At 47.2% G+C, this 20,299-nt stretch overlaps 1 protein-coding gene across 3 annotated transcripts in view; it reads left to right on the plus strand.

Moving 5' to 3' along the window:
• LOC134207729 (low-density lipoprotein receptor-related protein 4) overlaps positions 1-15,726 on the plus strand; it is a 374,845-nt gene extending 359,119 nt beyond the window's left edge. For 2 of the 3 annotated variants that reach the window (XM_062683578.1, XM_062683577.1), the window contains exons 6-10: positions 18-2,166; positions 2,228-3,175; positions 3,238-4,315; positions 4,561-4,748; positions 10,726-15,726. In XM_062683578.1, coding sequence (XP_062539562.1) covers positions 18-2,166; positions 2,228-3,175; positions 3,238-4,315; positions 4,561-4,748; positions 10,726-10,842 — 4,480 coding nt within the window. In that variant the 3' untranslated portion in view covers positions 10,843-15,726. The remainder of the gene's footprint in view (positions 1-17; positions 2,167-2,227; positions 3,176-3,237; positions 4,316-4,560; positions 4,749-10,725) is intronic. The other variant, XR_009978414.1, reaches the window with a different exon arrangement.
• Positions 15,727-20,299: the final 4,573 nt, after the last annotated feature.

Genomic DNA, 20,299 nt, shown 5'->3' on the forward strand with positions numbered 1-20,299 from the left:
GGCTTTATCTTTCGTAGGTTGTGCATCAATCAGAAAAATGTTTGCGATGGTCACAAGGATTGTGTTAACGGCGAAGACGAGCAACGTTGTCCAATAGTTCACCGATGCGGCGCTCAAAGTTCATGTGAGCAGCAATGTATTACGGCTTACAGTGGACGAGAGGAATGCAAATGCCGGATGGGATTCCTGCTGCATGGCAATGGCTTCAACTGTACCGACATCGACGAGTGTACGATCACCAACAATCCGGTTTGCTCACAGGAGTGCATCAACACGGTCGGTAGCTTCCGCTGCGATTGCAAACCGGGGTACGTCCTCAGACCGGACAACAGAACTTGTAAAGCCGTTGGAGGAGCCGTGAAGCTATTGATGGCCAACCGAGCTGACATCAGGCAGGTTTCGCTTAGCAATAACCAGTTTACGTCGATTGTTAAAGGCTTGCCGAATGCAATCGCGCTGGATTATCATTACAACAAGGATCTCCTGTTTTGGACGGATGTTTCAATCGACGTAATAAAGCGATCGTATTTGAATGGAACCGGAGTTCGGGATGTCATAAAGTGGGGATTGGAATCACCCGGAGGATTGGCCGTTGATTGGATCCATGATCTACTGTTCTGGACCGATTCGGGAACCCGCAGGGTCGAAGTATCCACGTTTGATGGCAAACTCCGGGCGGTGATCGCGGCAAATGATTTGGACAAACCTCGGGCGATCGCAGTCCACCCCGGTAAGGCAACCATTTTCTGGACGGACTGGGGCACGGTGCCAAAGATCGAAAAATCCTTCATGGATGGTTCTGATAGGCGAACCATAGTTTCGGAATCCATTTTCTGGCCCAACGGCTTGGCGATTGATTACACAACGGACCGTATCTACTGGGCCGATGCAAAGCACGTCATCGAGAGCGCCGACTTTGACGGTAAGGGACGGAAGAAAATCCTGAGCAACAATCTTCCGCATCCGTTCGCCATGACGCTATTCGAAGATTCCATGTACTGGACGGATTGGCACACGAGGACCGTCTCGTCAGCGAACAAAGTCAACGGACGCGGATATCGAATTGTTCATGAAGGTTTGCATTTTCCAATGGACATCCAGAGTTTCCACCCATCGCGTCAACCGGACTACCAGAATCGGTGCCAATTGGACTCGGCTGGTCGCCGAGGTGGATGTTCGCATCTTTGCCTACCGAATCGCAACCATAGAAGATGTGCTTGTCCAATTGGTTTGTCACTGAAAGGAGATCAGCGAACTTGCTCGAATGTCCCGGATAAGCTGTTGTTGATCGCGCGTAAGAAGGACATCCGAGTGCGTCAACTCGATCAGCAGAATCCCAGCAAAGGGGTGGATATGGTGGTCCCACTGGATGGCATCAAGTCCAACGTAGCGATCGATTGGTGCAGTCAAACGAACGTGATCTACTGGACGGACGTAGGCAAGAGTATCATCAGCCGGGCATTCATCAACGGAAGCCAGCAGGAAGCGATCATCAAGTCGAACCTGATCTCACCGGCTGGATTGGCCCTGGATTGGATCACCGATAAGATCTACTGGACCGATGCGGGAACCAACAGAATCGAGGTAGCCAGTACGGACGGAAAACAGAGGACGCTTCTGATTTGGGAAAAGTTGGACAAACCGAGGGATATCGTCGTTCATCCGAGCGACGGTTACATGTTCTGGTCGGACTGGGGTTCCAATCCGTTGATTGAGAGAGCCGGAATGGACGGAACTGGTCGAGTAACCTTGGTATCGGAGAATCTGCAATGGCCAAATGGACTGGCGCTGGATACTGACAACCATCGACTGTATTTTGTGGACGGCGGTACGAAGCTGCTGGAGTTTGTCAATTTCGATGGAACGGGTCGCAATCGGTTGATCACGGACGGTTTGAAGCACCCATTCGGATTGGATGTGTACGACAAGAAGGTTTACTGGACGGATTGGGACACGCACAGCATTCAGGTGGCCGATAAACTCACCGGCCAAGGGAGGGAGGTGGTTTTGGCGAACAATACGGATCTGATGGATATTAGAGTGTTCCATCGAACTCGGAAGGATGTCCGCAACCCTTGCAAACCTCGCAACGGGGGATGCTCGTACATTTGTCTACTGAGTCCAACGAGACATACTTGCGCCTGTCCGATTGGAATTCAACTCAACGTAAGTTCTTTGTTATTATCAACCTAGCTATCGTCTAATATGTTTCTCACCTCTCTAACAGGATGACGCCAAGACCTGCAAGGATGGACCATCCAAGTACCTGATCTTCGCCCACCGCACCGACATACGCCAGGTTTCATTGGACAGTGATTACCAGATCGACGTTGTGCTGCCGTTGCCTCCGATATCGAATGCCGTGGCCCTGGACGTCGACACCGACACCGGCGATGTCTACTGGGCCGATACGGTCGAGGATGTGATCATGCGATCCTCCCAGAACGGAATGCACGTCAAACAGGTGCTCAGCGAGAGCATGGACAGTGTCGATTCGTTGGTGATCGACTCGGTGGGTCGCAAGATCTACTGGGCCGATTCCATCCGGTGTTCGATCGAGGTCAGCGAATTGGATGGCAGTGTGAGAACCGTTCTCGTGTGGCACAATCTCATCCATCCGCGGGGTATCGCACTGGATTACGATAGCGGACACCTGTTCTGGTCCGACTGGCGTAAGGATCCAGTGATAGAGCGGGCAGACATGGATGGAGAACACAGAAAGAGTATCGTCACGACCGATTTGGGCTTCGTTAGCGGACTTGCCGTGGACAGCGTGGAGAACCGCATCTATTGGACGGACTCCAAGTCCAAGAGAATCGAATCGTGTGACTTTAACGGAAATTCACGAAAGGTTCTGCTGAACAACCTGTCGCACCCGTACGCTTTGACGGTGACAACGAGTACGGTCTACTGGACGGATTGGATAACCAAAGCTTTGCATTCAGTTATTAAGATCAACACCAGCAAAGTTCGGAAGGTCGCAAAAGATTTGGAAGAGCTCATGGATGTTAAAGTTGTTCTCGGTTCGACTGATAATCAGGACAATCTATGCGGCAAAAACAACGGCGGGTGTTCTCATCTGTGTCTTCGAACTCCCGGAGGGTACAGTTGCAAGTGTCCGACTGGATTACTCATGAAAGACGGTAGCAACAAGGAATGTAGGACAATCCCTGAGGTAAGATAATTGCTCTATGCCTTGGAGACAGATCTCATTTCTTCCTTTTTACTCTCACACAGGAATACTTGTTGATTGCCCTCCGGTCCGGTATCGGTCGCATCTCGCTGGACACCCAGGACATGTTCGACGTTGTTCTGCCAATTGAAGGAGTTCATGGAGTGGTCGCACTGGACTACCACTTCGACCGGATGTACATTTTCTACGCGGACGTCAACGTCGATGCCATCCGGCGAGTCAGCATCAACGACTTCTCCAGCACCAAAGTGATCGTCAGCAGTGGTCTCAGCACTCCGAACGGCATTGCCGTTGACTGGTTGGCCGATAATCTGTACTGGACGGATGCGGCCTTGAAGAAGATCGAGGTGTCCCGTTTGGATGGTTCCTGTCGCAAGGCCGTACTGACCGGAGGCTTGGACGACCCACGGTCGATCATTTTGTACCCGAAGCGAGGCTTCATGTTCTGGACCGACTGGGGCCAGGCACCGAGAATCGAACGGGCTTACATGGATGGTTCGGAGCGGCGTAGCATTATCGATTCGGAGCTCGGATTCCCCACAGGTTTGGCCATTGACTTCGCTATGAAGAAGCTGTACTGGGCCGACGCTCAGCAGGATCGGATTGAGATGTGTGACTTTGACGGGAAACGCCGCACTCGGGTGATCTCGCAGGCCGCACATTCCTTTGGATTCACGCTGACCGCTGACTACATGTACTGGACCGACTGGCACAATAAATCGGTTCAGAGAGCTCCGAAACGGGTCGCTGCTCCAGTGGAGGAAGTTCGTTTTGGGCTAAGAGGCGCCCTTGAGATTCGTTCGGTGTCCGGCAGTCGTCAACCACATGATTGGAACCCTTGTGGTCAGGACAACGGCGGCTGCAGCCATCTATGCCTCTTCGCCGAGACACGCTACGTATGCGGTTGCCCAGACGTTCCAGACGAGAACCATTGCAGCCTTGAACCGGCCTTCAACGTTCCGATCAAGCCTAACGACGAGATCACGTCCACGTCGGAACCCAAACCGCCCGTGTCCAACGGGTCCACCATGCTCAGCAAAAACCGAATGCACGCCCAATTGGTCATCATCGCTACGGCCATCTTGGCCGGCATAGTCGTCATAATTGTGATCACCATCCTAGGTAACATTCCAACCAATCAGTTTTCATTACCACCACCTATGAACTTCTCACCCCCCAAAGATCATCACTAACAAAATCACCCGTTTCATCTGTTGTTCCATGTGTTTCGTTCCGCATTCTGGTTTTCTGTGTGTCTCTGCTTGCTAAATGTAACTCGAACCCCCACTCAAAAAACACGTCACACCATTCACTCACCATGAATCGCCTTCTTGTGCGTCCCTCGGCAATGACTCCCCACCGACCAGTGCTGATTGTGAATTCCAAACGGAAACAGAGCCGGAAAACGTCCCGCAGCGGAAGCGACGTGCTCACGTTCACCAACCCGAACTACAACGGCGTGGACGGGCTGTGCCATCACCACCATCCGGGTGAGGGACCGCCGGCGACGGCACGCAACACCATCTGGAAGCGGCTGAAGTACGACCGGGCTCAGGTGAGTGTCCCGCTCTAAGGAAAGACTTTTGCGTAGATTATAAATAATTGATTTGAAAAACGAACAAACTTACTTGGACAATAAGAACGATATGAAGGGTGTCTTCCAAACATCTTGAAGGCGACTTGCAGCCGCATGAGGCCTTCAAGGGGCTATCAACGGTTTTTGAAGGTAGACAAGCCTTACAAGCCTCTTTGAGAAAGCCTCCCAATCTTTTTTACTATACTCATAGAAAAAGCATTCCAACCAAAAACTTTGGATGATTTTTTTTAAATGTCTTTATTAATGAGATTTTGAGCCCGCAGCTTTGGATGAAACTTTCCATGCCTCTGGAAATGAAGGTGGCATGGCTTTTGAAGAAAACTTTTTAAGAAGAGTTTTCCTTGCCTCGTAAAAAGATTTCAAAAAGCTTTATTCAAGGAAGAAGCCCAACGTAGGAAAAAAAATATAACAAGTTAGAAAACATCTTTAAAGTCTATTGCAAACACCCCACCAGGATTCAAAGATTCTTCATGCCTTTTGCAAGGACTCTTCCGAGCCTCTTGAAAGGAGGCTTCCGAGCCTTTTGAAAGGAGGCTTCCGAGCCTCTTGAAAGGAGGATTCCGAGCCTCTTGAAAGGAGGCTTCCAAGCCTCTTGAAAGAAGGCTTCCGAACCTCTTGAAAGGCGGCTTCCTAGCCTCTTGCAAGGAGGCTTCCGAGCCTATTGAAAAGAGACTTCCGAGCCTCTTGAAAGGAGCCATCCGAGCCTCTTGAAAGGAGGCATCCGAGCCTCTTGAAAGGAGGCATCCGAGCCTCTTGAAAGGAGGCATCCGAGCCTCTTAAAAGGAGGCTTCCGAGCCTTTTGAAAGGAGGCTTCCGAGCCTCTTGAAAGGAGGCATCCGAGCCTCTTGAAAGGAGGTTTCCGAGCCTTTTGAAAGGAGGCTTCCGAGCCTCTTGAAGGGAGGCATCCGAGCCTCTTGAAAGGAGGCATCCGAGCCTCTTGGAAGGAGGCTTCCGAGCCTCTTGGTAGGAGGCTTCCGAGCCTCTTGGAAGGAGGCTTCCGAGCCTCTTGGAAGGAGGCTTCCGAGCCTCTTGGAAGGAGGCTTCCGAGCCTCTTGGAAGGAGGCTTCCGAGCCTCTTGGAAGGAGGCTTCCGAGCCTCTTGGAAGGAGGCTTGAGCCTCTTGGAAGGAGGCTTGAGGCCTCTTGGAAGGAGGCTTCTGAGCCTCTTGGAAGGAGGCTTCTGAGCCTCTTGGAAGGAGGCTTCTGAGCCTCTTGGAAGGAGGCTTGAGCCTCTTGGAAGGAGGCTTCTGAGCCTCTTGGAAGGAGGCCTGAGCCTCTTGGAAGGAGGCTTCTGAGCCTCTTGGAAGGAGGCTTCCGAGCCTCTTGGAAGGAGGCTTCTGAGCCTCTTGGAAGGAGGCCTGAGCCTCTTGGAAGGAGGCTTTGAGCCTCTTGGAAGGAGGCTTCCGAGCCTCTTGGAAGGAGGCTTCTGAGGCCTCTTGGAAGGAGGCTTCTGAGCCTCTTGGAAGGAGGCTTCTGAGCCTCTTGGAAGGAGGCCCTGAGCCTCTTGGAAGGAGGCTTCTGAGCCTCTTGGAAGGAGGCTTCTGAGCCTCTTGAAAGGAGGCCGAGCCTCTTGAAAGGAGGCTTCCTGAGCCTCTTGAAAGGAGGCTTCCGAGGCCTCTTGAAAGGAGGCTTCTGAGCCTCTTGAAAGGAGGCTTCTGAGGCCTCTTGAAAGGAGGCTTCTGAGCCTCTTGAAAGGAGGCCGAGCCTCTTGAAAGGAGGCTTCTGAGCCTCTTGGAAAGGAGGCTTCTGAGCCTGTTGAAAGGAGGCTTCTGAGCCTGTTGAAAGGAGGCCTGAGCCTGTTGAAAGGAGGCTTCTGAGCCTCTTGAAAGGAGGCCTGAGCCTCTTGAAAGGAGGCTTCTGAGGCCTCTTGAAAGGAGCCTTCTGAGCCTCTTGAAAGGAGGCTTCTGAGCCTCTTGAAAGGAGGCTTCTGAGCCTCTTGAAAGGAGGCTTCCGAGCCTCTTGAAAGGAGGCTTCCAAGCCTCTTGAAAGGAGGCTTCCAAGCCTCTTGAAAGGAGGCTTCCAAGCCTCTTGAAAGGAGGCTTCCAAGCCTCTTGAAAGGAGGCTTCCAAGCCTCTTGAAAAGAGGCTTCCAAGCCTCTTGAAAGTTTCCAAGCCTCTTGAAAGTTTCCAAGCCTCTTGAAAGGAGGCTTCCAAGCCTCTTGGAAGGAGGCTTCCGAGCATCTTGGAAGGAGGCTTCCGAGCCTCTTGGAAGAAGGCTTCCGAGCCTCTTGGAAGGAGGCTTCCAAGCCTCTTGAAAGGAGGCTTCCAAGCCTCTTGAAAGGAGGCTTCCGAGCCTCTTGGAAGGAGGCTTCCGAGCCTCTTGGAAGGAGGCTTCCGAGCCTCTTGGAAAAAGGCTTCCAAGCCTCTTGAAAGGAGGCCTGAGCCTCTTGGAAGGAGGCCTGAGCCTCTTGGAAGGAGGCTTCCGAGCCTCTTGCAAGATGGCTTCCGAGCCTCTTGAAGGAGGCTTCCAAGCATCTTGGAAGGAGGCTTCCAAGCATCTTGGATGAAGGCTTCCAAGCCTCTTGAAAGAAGGCCTCCAAGCCTCTCGAAAGGAGGCTTCCAAGCCTCTTGAATGGAGGCTTCCAAGCCTCTTGAAAGGATGCTTTCGAGCCTCTTGGAAGGAGACTTCTGAGCCTCTTGGAAGGAGGCCTGAGCCTCTTGGAAGTAGGCTTCTGAGCCTCTTGGAAGGAGGCTTCGAGGCCTCTTGGAAGGAGGCTCTGAGCCTCTTGAAAGGAGGTTTCCGAGCCTCTCGAAAGGAGGTTTCCAAGCCTCTCGAAAGGAGGCTTCCGAGCTTCTTGAAAAGAAGGCTTCCGAGCCTCTTGCCAAGAGGCTTCCAAGCATCTTGGAAGGAGGCTTCCAAGCATCTTGGAAGGAGGCTTCCGAGCCTCTTGGAAGGAGGCTTCCGAGCCTCTTGGAAGGAGGCTTCCGAGCCTCTTGGAAGGAGGCTTCCGAGCCTCTTGAAAGGAGGCTTCCTAGCCTCTTGAAAGGAGGCTTCCAAGCCTCTTGGAAGGAGGCTTCAAGCCTCTTGAAGGAGGCTCTGAGCCTCTTGAAGGAGGCTTCCGAGGCCTCTTGGAAGGAGGCTTGAGCCTCTTGGAAGGAGGCTTCCAAGCCTCTTGGAAGAAGGCTTCCAAGCCTCTTGGAAGAAGTCTTCCGAGCCTCTTGGAAGGAGGCTTCCGAGCCTCTTGGAAGGAGGCTTCCGAGCCTCTTGGAAGGAGGCTTCCGAGCCTCTTGGAAGTAGGCTTCTGAGCCTCTTGGAAGGAGGCTTCTGAGCCTCTTGGAAGGAGGCTTGAGCCTCTTGGAAGGAGGCTCTGAGCCTCTTGGAAGGAGGCTTCTGAGCCTCTTGGAAGGAGGCTTCTGAGCCTCTTGGAAGGAGGCTTCTGAGCCTCTTGGAAGGAGGCTTCTGAGCCTCTTGGAAGGAGGCTTCTGAGCCTCTTGAAGGAGGCTTCCTGAGCCTCTTGGAAGGAGGCCTGAGCCTCTTGGAAGGAGGCTTCTGAGCCTCTTGGAAGGAGGCTTCTGAGCCTCTTGGAAGGAGGCTTCTGAGCCTCTTGGAAGGAGGCCTGAGCCTCTTGGAAGGAGGCTTCTGAGCCTCTTGGAAGGAGGCTTCTGAGCCTCTTGGAAGGACGCTGGAGGCCTCTTGGAAGGAGGTTTCCGGGCCTCTTGGAAATAGGCTTCTGAGCCTCTTGGAAGGAGGCTTCTGAGCCATTTGGAAGGAGGCTTCTAAGCCTCTTGAAAGGAGGCTTCTGAGCCTCTTGGAAGGAGGCTTCCGAGCCTCTTGGAAGGAGGCTTCCAAGCCTCTTGGAAGGAGGCTTCCGAGCCTCTTCGAAGGAGGCTTGCGAGCCTCTTGGAAGGAGGCTTGCGAGCCTCTTGGAAGGAGGCTTGCGAGCCTCTTGGAAGGAGGCTTCCGAGCCTCTTGGAAGGAAGCTTCCGAGCCCCTTGGAAGGAGGCTTCCAAGCCTCTTGGAAGGAGGCTTCCAAACCTCTTGGAAGGAGGCTTCCAAACCTCTTGGAAGGAGGCTTCCAAACCTCTTGGAAGGAGGCTTCCGAGCCTCTTGAAAAAAAAGCTTCCAAGCCTCTTGGAAGGAGGCTTTCAAGCCTCTTGTAAAGAGGCCTCCAAGCCTCTTGGAAGAAGGCCTCCAAGCCTCTTGGAAGGAGGCTTCCGAGCCTCTTGGAAGGAGGCTTCCGAGCCTCTTGGAAGGAGGCTTCCGAGCCTCTTGGAAGGAGGCTTCCGAGCCTCTTGGAAGGAGGCTTCCGAGCCTCTTGGAAGGAGGCTTCCGAGCCTCTTGGAAGGAGGCTTCTGAGCCTCTTGGAAGGAGGCTTCTGAGCCTCTTGGAAGGAGGCCTGAGCCTCTTGGAAGGAGGCTGGAGCCTCTTGGAAGGAGGCTTCTGAGCCTCTTGGAAGGAGGCTTCTGAGCCTCTTGGAAGGAGGCTTCTGAGCCTCTTGGAAGGAGGCCTGAGCCTCTTGGAAGGAGGCTTCTGAGCCTCTTGGAAGGAGGCTTTCAAGCCTCTTGTAAAGAGGCCTCCAAGCCTCTTGGAAGGAGGCCTGAGCCTCTTGAAGGAGGCTTGAGCCTCTTGGAAGGAGGCTCTGAGCCTCTTGGAAGGAGGCTTCTGAGCCTCTTGGAAGGAGGCTTCCGAGCCTCTTGGAAGGAGGCTTGAGCCTCTTGGAAGGAGGCTTCCGAGCCTCTTGGAAGGAGGCCTGAGCCTCTTGGAAGGAGGCTTCTGAGCCTCTTGGAAGGAGGCCTGAGCCTCTTGGAAGGAGGCTTCTGAGCCTCTTGGAAGGAGGCCTGAGCCTCTTGGAAGGAGGCCTGAGCCTCTTGGAAGGAGGCTTCTGAGCCTCTTGAAAGGAGGCCTGAGCCTCTTGGAAGGAGGCTTCTGAGCCTCTTGGAAGGAGGCTGAGCCTCTTGGAAGGAGGCTTCTGAGCCTCTTGGAAGGAGGCTTCTGAGCCTCTTGGAAGGAGGCTTCTGAGCCTCTTGGAAGGAGGCTTGAGCCTCTTGGAAGGAGGCTTCTGAGCCTCTTGGAAGGAGGCTTCTGAGCCTCTTGGAAGGAGGCTTCTGAGCCTCTTGGAAGGAGGCCTGAGCCTCTTGGAAGGAGGCCTGAGCCTCTTGGAAGGAGGCTTCCAAGCCTTTTGGAAGGAGGCTTCCAAGCCTTTTGGAAGGAGGCTTCCAAGCCTTTTGGAAGGAGGCTTGCGAGCCTCTTGGAAGGAGGCTTGCGAGCCTCTTGGAAGGAGGCTTGCGAGCATCTTAGAAGGAGGCTTCCGAGCCTCTTAGAAGGAGGCTTCCGAGCCTCTTGAAAGGAGGTTTCCAAGCCTCTTGGAAGGAGGCTTCCAAACCTCTTGGAAGGAGGCTTGCGAGCCTCTTGAATAAAAAGCTTCCAAGCCTCTTCCGAGCCTCTTGGAAGGAGGCTTCCGAGCCTCTTGGAAGGAGGCTTCCGAGCCTTTTGGAAGGAGGCTTCCAAGCCTCTTGGAAGGAGGCTTCCAAGCCTCTTGGAAGGAGGCTTCCAAGCCTCTTGGAAGGAGGCTTCCAAGCCTCTTGGAAGGAGGCTTCCAAGCCTCTTGGAAGGAGGCTTCCAAGCCTCTTGGAAGGAGGCTTCCAAGCCTCTTGGAAGGAGGCTTCCAAACCTCTTGGAAGGAGGCTTCCAAACCTCTTGGAAGGAGGCTTCCAAACCTCTTGGAAGGAGGCTTCCAAACCTCTTGGAAGGAGGCTTCCAAACCTCTTGGAAAGAAGCTTCCAAGCCTCTTGGGGGGAGACTTCCGAGCCATTTGAAAGGAGGCTTTTGAACCTCTTGACAAAAGGCTATTCAGTTTTTTTGCCAGAAGGCTCCTCAGCTTGAATATATCATGAATTAAATTCTTAAAGCATTTAGCTTTTCTATGTGACTTCCAAAATAGTTTCTCGTGACATAACAGTTACAAAATTGTTTCTGTTCTTCCTTCAATTTCTACAGGAACGAGTCTTTGAGGAGAAATACTTGGGCCTCCCGCACGGTACCGCCACCACAACTCTAATTTCACCAGCTTCGTCGTCGCAGATATCCTCCGAAGCGGCAGCCCTTCCAGTGTAAACAAAATACTAACGATGAAGAAAACAAACAAAAACGCTGACATTTGTAAGTATTAAGAAGCATGAACGAAAAACAAAACATGTGGAACTGATTACATCACACAACAACAAACTGAAGCAACTGATTCAAATCAATGAGACATATTCAACAACTGAAGAAAATGAGTACGTTTATGAATTCACGAAGAAAAACCAGAAAATCAAGGCAGCTAACATTAGAATGAATTAAACTGACAGATACTCTTAAACACTAATAAACTAGAAACTAACTGAGGAAACCTAAGGTTGAGAATCGCATATTATTAAATGACAACTGTCCAACATAGAAGAGAAACAAAATCATCAAAAACGTTGAGAGAACTATTTTTAGCCAGATTTTGTCCCGAACTTTTATTTTTGTATTGGAACATGACACAAACGCTGTCATTACCTCTCTCGTCAGAACTACTCTCATGGTCTTATATGGGGCATTAGGGTGTAAGGCAATACACGACAGTCAACGAAACACCTTAACCTTGGAAACGAAGGTGAAACAAATCAAATTCGAACGAATCGGCTTATGGAGGTACGGAAGACAGGGGGAGCATTCGAGAAACTGGAGGTGAATTTGACCAGTGTAGGGGTGCTCTCTCTCTGGAAACGAATCGAGCAAACGGGAGTAATTCGACTAAATACGATAGCATAGTAGCATTACCTATAACTAGTGTGGTTATGAAACTGGTTGTAATTTTATGAACAGAAATAGAAATCTTTAACGAAAATCTAATCTCAACACACTGTCACTTCACAGAAGAAAAAAAAACAAAACAAACAAAAAAAATCTATAGACATTTATGAAACCAGGAACTGTTTTGTTGATGTTTAACAGCTGTCCGAAACCGTGGTGTTGTTTTGTCACCGCCTACTCCTCCTCCTTTACATCTCCCCCCACACACACACAAATAGACACAGTTTCTTCGATTTGCAACTCGTTCGATTCGGTGTGCAAAAGATCGAAACTTCTCCGTTGTTAAGATTTAAGAAGAGGAAATAGAAATAAAACACACACACACAGACACACTCTGTCGTTGAACGCTATATTGGAAATAAAAGAAAAACGAACACACTCACACAGAAGAAAAAAGTAAATATATACATATATGAATATATGAATGTTTTATATATTTCTAGTTTTTTATACATATCCTGTGCAACTACATAAGAAAGATGAGGGGGAGACGAATTGACCGGATCTGTACAGAGAGCCGCGTTTTTTGTACTTTTTTGATTTCTGCAAACGGAATTTCGACAGCTTTGGTTCCATACAAAAGGGATAAAATTTGAAACAATATGGCTGTGTGACGATTAAGCGCGGATTTGTTTTCATTCGTTGTTTCCGGACAAAGTTTTTGCCCACTTTTGTTACGACAGTAGGCGACAAACCGGGCGAGGAGGACGGCCATCCGACCTCCGAGTTCGGCATATTTTAATAAACTTTATTGAAGGTATTGACATTACGATTATTGAAGGAAGTAATTTTGCATATAGAGATACTTTTTAGGGCAAAATCGATGCCAGATCTAATCTTGGTATGTACATAGTCTAATATGATACAAGGGACAGCGTAGGACGTGGATATGTTTCACTTATTGTAAACAAGTCACATTTTTAGGTAAACAAAAGCATTTGAAACAGAATAAAGTCGTTTTGTTCGCATTCTTTGGTTCAGTATTTTTGACGCAAACCAAATTTTCGCAGTGCATTGAAACAGAATAGAAGCGGGTTTGTTTTGAAACAGATACATCAAATTCACAGCGCAGTTATTAGAGCTATTATATATGGAACACAGTGGAAATAAAAGTTAATGTAAATACGAACACTTTCCTACAGTTGCAGTGAACAACTCATTGAATCGATTGTAAGAAACTTAAATCTACACAAAAATCTCTAAAAAAAATATTAGTGTTAAGTGGAATGGAAGAACATGTGAAACATTGTGCCAAAAAATCTAGCCCGGAAGATGGCAACACGGGCGCAAATGTCAGATCGGGTGCCGCGGCCGCAGCAGGCGTTGACCTCCAAAACAACGCCACTGACGACGGTTGCCAGCGCACGGTCCCGTTGCCCCGCTGTTCGCCACTCTTCCGCGACGGGAGAAACACTGTAAAATAATAATTCTGTCTGCTCACTAAATGCAAGATAAGCAAATCTTTAAAATTTAAATAAAAGGATTAAAACAAGGAAGTTTTCTAAAAACGAATGAATATTTTCCACTAAACGGATAAAAGACTGATTTGAGTTTCTGAGTTCTTGCGCTCCATTGCTATGAATTGTTAACGAGTCAAATGATTATATGATAGGTTCAAATTTGAAGCAGAAATTGCCAAAACATTCGTTTGTTCGTTTCGTCGCATGAAGCAGCAATTGCTGCGGAAAAGATGGTGACCTGAACGCCACGTTGAGCTGGTCCGCTTTAATTTTTGGATACGTTTTTCTTTCAGTGATGGAATATAATAAAATGATGAAGACCTAGATTTCAGTTCGTCTTTCAACAAATTTCAATTGTTTTTACTTCATATAAAGTCATAAGATTACGTTATTTGGCATTAAAAAAATCATAGAAATTAAACCATATTTGCATTGCAAGAATGTTATTGTAGAAACCCTGGACCTTCCGCGTGGTACAGCCACCATTTGCTCAGAAATGAAGCTCTTTGCGAAACGAACTCTGCTCAAGCATTTCAAATCAAAAGTGACGTTAAAACGTTCAAAACGTTAAGTTTCCGTAAAATGCCTTTCGTTTTTGTTACAAACTTGTTTGAGTTATTTTTAGATATGAAATTTTTAATATTATTACCTGATGGAAGGTAGTAAATAAAATTGCTCATATATCACTGTATAAATTTGACAATATATCGATCAAATACGGATGAAAAAGCAACTGCTGAAACAACAGAACTGACAGTTCAGCAGCATTCAAAATAGTTCGAAGCCTGCTTGTATCGGTCAACCGTAAACTACGGATCGGCAATGTCATCGCCAAAATTCAAAAGTTTCGACCGTCTTTCGGGTTTAGCGACAACCTAAGCCGACACAGCGATTATACTTGGTTATGGGGCTCTAAACTGAATATAATCAACCAAAATAAAACAATATTCGGCATTAGCTTCTCCACCCGAAAGCAAACGAACAAACAAACTTTCGCATCGGTTGACATGGCAACACTGAATCGCTCAACGCAGTAAACAAGCTACACGCAAAAAAAAGTTCTGTGTAGAACCAAAAGTGTAAATCGGTAAACATTTCAGATTTCAGTGACAGCAAGTTGTTACGCGCAAGTTGAACATGTTTCACAACTTATCGCAGTTTTCTTTTCGTTTCAAAGTTCAATCTGGACGCTCCAAATGCGCGTTTTAGTGCACTTGGACAAAACACACGAATGAGTTTGATTGATATCATCGACACAGTTAAGTTTTCGTTTTTTTATACACTTACACACCGGAACTCAAAGCAGAAGGTGAAAGTTATAGGTAAATGAATATAGCGATGCATTAAACTAACGAGACTCGGCTGCGGATTTGGAATGCCGCGAACGCGGCGCTTGCCTAGTAGACAGCGGGGGAATTAAAACGGGAAGATGACCTATTTACACTAACGCAGTGCAAAGGTAAACAAAGCCAGAGAATGTGAGAAGTTGCTGTGCAAAACAAACACGTTGTTGAGCGAATTTGTTTATCTATTGAGTTAGAGCGGAGCGACAAACTTGAAAACATGTCAAGGACATTCAAACACAAACAGAAACTTTATTTTTTATAAGAAAACCAAAAAATAGAGGAAAGATGTGAGAATACACTCTAAACGCATTTTAAGTAAATACACAAACCAAAATCTCACAAGGAAGGTGCGAAGTGATAGCAAAAAAAGGGGAGAGACTAATAAAAGTGTAACTAATTTTTACTAAAAACTCAGAAAACTAGCAACTAAGTAAGAAACCAACGCACCCAACCCGGAAGTTTCCGACAAATGATTCCGGTTGAAGAATTTGCCTCCACGTTGCAAAACGGAATCGTACAAAAGTGAAACTTCCGCGAAGAAAAAACTTACAAAAAATGCAAAGAACTCCGAATAGCAATTTGTTTCCGTTCACCACATTCAATCAAAAATGGTTGGGCGCGTAACAGTCAATTCAGTCTATCGTACACACCACACCTCTCGAATGCGATCCCCAAACGATCGCGGGTCTGTGTGCGTGAGCGTGACACTGAAACATGAAAACAAAAACACGTAACACAAGATGAAACATAAAAAAATGGAAATCTCAACTTTTTCGGTTCCACTTTTTTGATATATTGAAGCAGACAACAACACTTAAAAAAACACACATATGAATACGATGAAACAAAAAAAAAACAGAATCTAAAAAAGAAGCAAGATGAAAGTGGAGAAAAATCAAAGACAGATTTAAACAACATTTAAAAAACAAACATTGACAAGAAAATAAGCTGTGAGGAATCAAACGATGGGGAGTACGCAAAACAGTAAAAAACAAAATAGTTGAAACACGAGCGAACGTGAGTGAAGAAACAAAATCAAGAGAAGGCTCACACCCCATTGTTGGAATGTGTTTTCAAGGCCCACACGGCTACAAGAACGACAGAATTGAGAAAATGGAACGGTAAGAAAAAGCAGATTAATACCATTGGAAACAGGAAACATTCTTCTGCTACGATGAGACAACAATAGAAGAGAGAAAAAAAAACAAAACAAAAAGCAACTGCAACAAAAAAAAACAATGGAAACGAAGATGAACGAAGCGAAAATGGGAAAGAGAGGCAGTTGAAACATAGTCCTGTGAACATAAAAGAACACAAAAACAAAAAAATTAATAAATGTATTTTAAATGTTATTTGGTGTGTTGTTATTCTGTAAGGAATTGAAAGAAAAGTCGTTAAAATAATAATGAAAAACTCCGAACATATGACGGTTCTGGAATCCGTTGATTCCGGTTTATTTTCCTTTTCGGTAGATTGGTGATGACCAAGGATTGTATCCACGATAATGTAGTATGCCATAAGACATGTTTTGCGTAACGACGAAAACAGTTTTTTTGTGACGATTATGAACTGATTCGGAGGTATTTACTTTATTATAAATTCATTTGTTTATCATATTTATTTGAAAGCTTTGAAGCCAGGAGGCATAACGGAGCCGTTACTTGGTTCGAACAATTTCATGGTTTATTTCTTAATTTATGTGTTAGTATTGGGGAGCAGCAGCGGGAGCGGCGACATGAACGCTCAGGTAAGAAGGGAGGAAATGTATAGACCGGTCATCGGACCGGATAGTCTGCAACGACAACGGCCAACGATGTATAAACTTTGTAGCCTCCCGCAGAATGGTAGTCCGAAGCACTTTCTTCCCCCGCAAGAATAGCCACAAGGCTACATGGAAATCACCTAATCAAGTAACGGAAAACCAAATCGTTTGAGTCGTCCGCCGCGGCTAAACATTGGGCGGCTACAAGACGGTAGACTAGCCCAAGACTACGCGCAGCAGCTTGAAGTGGCACTCCCAACGAAAGAGCAGCCAGGCGCAGCATCTCTTGAAGATGGCTGGAGAGGTATTCGATCTGCCATTCGAAACACCGCAACCGCTGCACTAGGGACGGTGTGTGTAAGGACATAAACGGGAACCATCTTACAAACGAATGTGAGGTGATCCAAATGTGGCGGCAGCACTACGAAGAGCACCTGAATGGCGATGTGGCAGACAACGGTGACGGAATGTTAATGAACCTAGGCACACACGGGCAGGACATTCGACTTCCGGCTCCAAATCTCCAGGCAATCCAGGAGAAGATCGGCCGGCTGAAAAACAACAAAGCCCTTGGAGTTGACAAACTATCAGGAGAGCTATTTAAACACGGTGGTGAGTCACTAGAGCGCTACACTGGGTGATTACCAAGGTTTGGGAGGATGAGTGAATGGAAGGAGTGAATGGAAGGTGTCGTGTGTCCCATCTACAAAAAAGGCGATAAGCTGGATTGTAGCAACTACCGCGCAATCACATTGCTGAACGCCGTCTACAAAGTACTCTTACAAATTTTATGCCGCCGACTAACACCAATTGCAAGAGAGTTCGTGGGGCAGTACTAGGCGGGATTTATGGGTGAACGCTCTACCACAGACCAGATGTTCGCATTACGTCAGTTATTGCAGAAATGACGCGAATACAACGTGCCCACACATCATCTATTTATCGACTTCAAAGCCGAATATGATACAAACGGTCGGGACCAGCTATGGCAGCTAATGCACGAAAACAGATTTCCGGATAAACTGATACGGTTGATCAAGGCGACGATGGATCGGGTGATGTGCGTAGTTCTCGAGTCCCTTCGAAACGCGCAGAGGGTTACGGCAAGGTGATGGTCTTTCGTGTCTGCTATTCAACATCGCTTTGGAAGGGGTAATACGAAGGGCAGGGATCGACACGAGTGGTACGATTTTCACGAAGTCCGTCCAGTTATTTGGTTTCGCCGACGACATTGATATCATGGCACGTAACTTTGAGAGGATGGAGGAAGCCTACATCAGACTGAAAAGCGAAGCCAAACGGATTGGACTAGTCATCAACACGTCGAAGACGAAGAACATTATAGGAAGAGGCTCAAGAGAGGTCAATGTAAGCCACCCACCACGAGTTTCTATCGGTGGTGACGAAATCGAGGTGGTTGAAGAATTAGTGTACTTGGGCTCACTGGTGACCGCCGATAACGATACCAGCAGAGAAATTTGGAGGCGCATAGTGGCTGGAAATCGTACGTACTTTGGACTCCGTAAGACGCTCCGATCGAATAGAGTTCGCCGCCGTACCAAACTGACTATCTACAAAACACTTATAAGACCGGTAGATCTCTACTGACACGAGACCTGGAAGATGCTCGTGGAGGACCAACGCGTACTGGAGTTTTTGAAAGGAAAGTGTTGCGTACCATCTATGGTGGAGTGCAGATGGCGGACGGTACGTGGAGGAGGCGAATGAACCACGAGTTGCATCAGCTGTTGGGAGAACCATCCATCGTTCACACCGCGAAAATCGGAAGACTGCGGTGGGCCGGGCACGTAGCCAGAATGTCGGACAGTAATCCGATGAAAATGGTTCTCGACAACGATCCGACGGGAACAAGAAGGCGAGGTGCACAGCGGGCAAGGTGGATCGATCAGGTGGAGGACGATTTGCGGACCCTCCGTAAACTGCGTGGTTGGCGACGTGTAGCCATGGACCGAGCTGAATGGAGAAGACTTTTATGTGCAGCACAGGCCACTCCGGCCTTAGTCTGATAATAAAATAAATAAATCTATGGAGTATGATTATAGGTATTGATATTGGAAACGACGACTGGATAGAATTATTAATTTCTTTATTCAAAACTTCTGGAAATAAAACTAACAATTAAATACATAATTAGAACTGCTTTGTTTCTAACGATTGAGCCCCTTTTTACTCAAGCAAATGTAGGGCATTTACAGATTTCTGATAGTATTTAAAGTATAAAAATTCTATTAATAAAATTTTCAGACTTGGGCTCATGTGATTAAACTGAGGTAGGTTGTTAACGCTCACCAACAGACGTGGTTCTGGTTCCAATACTCCTCAATTCTGTATGTAGCCTTTATTTAAGGTTAGCTTTTGGCATTTAACAAATTCCATTCGTGAAGAAAAAGATCATAGTTGAATCGGAAATACCCTCACGTTTTTCACAACACACTTGGAACTTCTTTGGTGCATATTCCCCAAATTTTGCTGATTTGGCTGAAATACAAATGATTTTTATTTTGAACTTTTCTACAACAGGCAATGCAAAAATATTGACTTTAGTGACCATATTCCGAAAAATAGTGACTTTAGTGACTTTTGGATGGAAATAGTTACTTTTTTAGTGACTAGACTCAAAATAGTGACCAAGTCACTAAAAAGTGACTCGCTACCAGGCCTGTGTGCAAAATGTGCTATTTTTTTTCCAAACAAAGAAATACAGCACCAATTTCGTTGCTTCTTTTTGCTAACATGCGTGCTTTTTTTTTTGCGGACTTTTTTAAAACATTTACATGTAATACGGCGAAACTTTCTAATCTAAAATGAATATTAACACTATTGCTGATTGTGTATCTTTAATTGCTAATGCCTTATGCGAATGAAAGAATGTAATTATTTTAATCAAATTTTTATTTTTATCAGTGCAGTAGATTCTTTTTTTGGGCGATCGCATCCATCGCAACCGATACCACTGCATCCGACCATCATCAAGTACAGAATGGCAAAAAAGCGCCCTCTTCTTTCATGCATATTCGCAGACCCACCGGCAGCTCTCCCGCTGGCGACTGCTAAGTAAGTAAACGCAGCGAACGACCGAACGAAAAGAAAAATGCGGGAGCAAAAAGTCAGTACATGCTGCTGTCACGAATTGTAATAACCCGCATACGGCAGGCTCTGCTTCTTTTATACACAAAAAAAATCTTGCGATGGACCCGAAGGCCCGTGGATACTGCATTCTGATGTCCGTGTTAGGAATGTACGGGATTGGTTAAATATGAAATTTTTATAAGCTTTGACAAGAATTGAAATTTTCAATAGCTTATCGTTAATAATCTCAAGTTGCAATGAAATTGACAAATTGCTGGAGAGTGTCCGAGTCGACTGATATATAAATCTTCAAAATCCATCGAAAGATAAAGTCGCTAGTAACATTTGAAATCTTCCCTCTCAACGTAACGCTCTCGATTTCCAAAAATCTAAATGACACCCAGTATAGTAAAGAAAGACGTAAGTCCTACGTCAAAACTATTTCAATAAGATGGAGAAGAGAGGGGAACAATGAGAGGGAGCTTAATTAAATACTTGCGTTTACACTGCTGTGTCGCCGGCTAACAGTTCTGGCAGCACACACTGGCTCGATGGACACTCGCCGGTGGTGCTGTCGAAGCGAACCACGCTATTGTTGGTGTTCTCGCCGCACACAACACTGCAACTGGGTGGATGGATGGTGGCAGGACGGCAGCGTCTGTGTTGGTGGAGACGCACGATGGATGATGACTGTCGGCGTGGGACGATGATGCCTGCGCCTGCGATGGACGCCGAATAAACTGCAAAGTTTTGCGTAGTTGCAAAACCAACGAAATGGCTACTTAACTGCTACAGCTAAGCACCACTTCCACTCAAGCACTATGCTTCAAGACACTTTCGGAAAAAAACCGCTACCTGTACTTCAGGAAAAAAAACTCAAAGGTGCAGCCCAATTGGGTTGTACGCAAAGGTGACGTTGAACTACGTAGCTGTATGTAATGTGTAGAGATGTCGCAAATTAATCGATTACCTCGATTAATCGATTCATCGTTGTGATAATCGATTAATTTTGAATCGATTACTATCCAACGATTAATCGATTCAATAATCGACAAGTATCGAGAGTAATCGAT

This window comes from Armigeres subalbatus, chromosome 1 (genome assembly GCF_024139115.2).
Source record: "Armigeres subalbatus isolate Guangzhou_Male chromosome 1, GZ_Asu_2, whole genome shotgun sequence".
Taxonomy (NCBI): Eukaryota; Metazoa; Arthropoda; class Insecta; order Diptera; family Culicidae; genus Armigeres; species Armigeres subalbatus.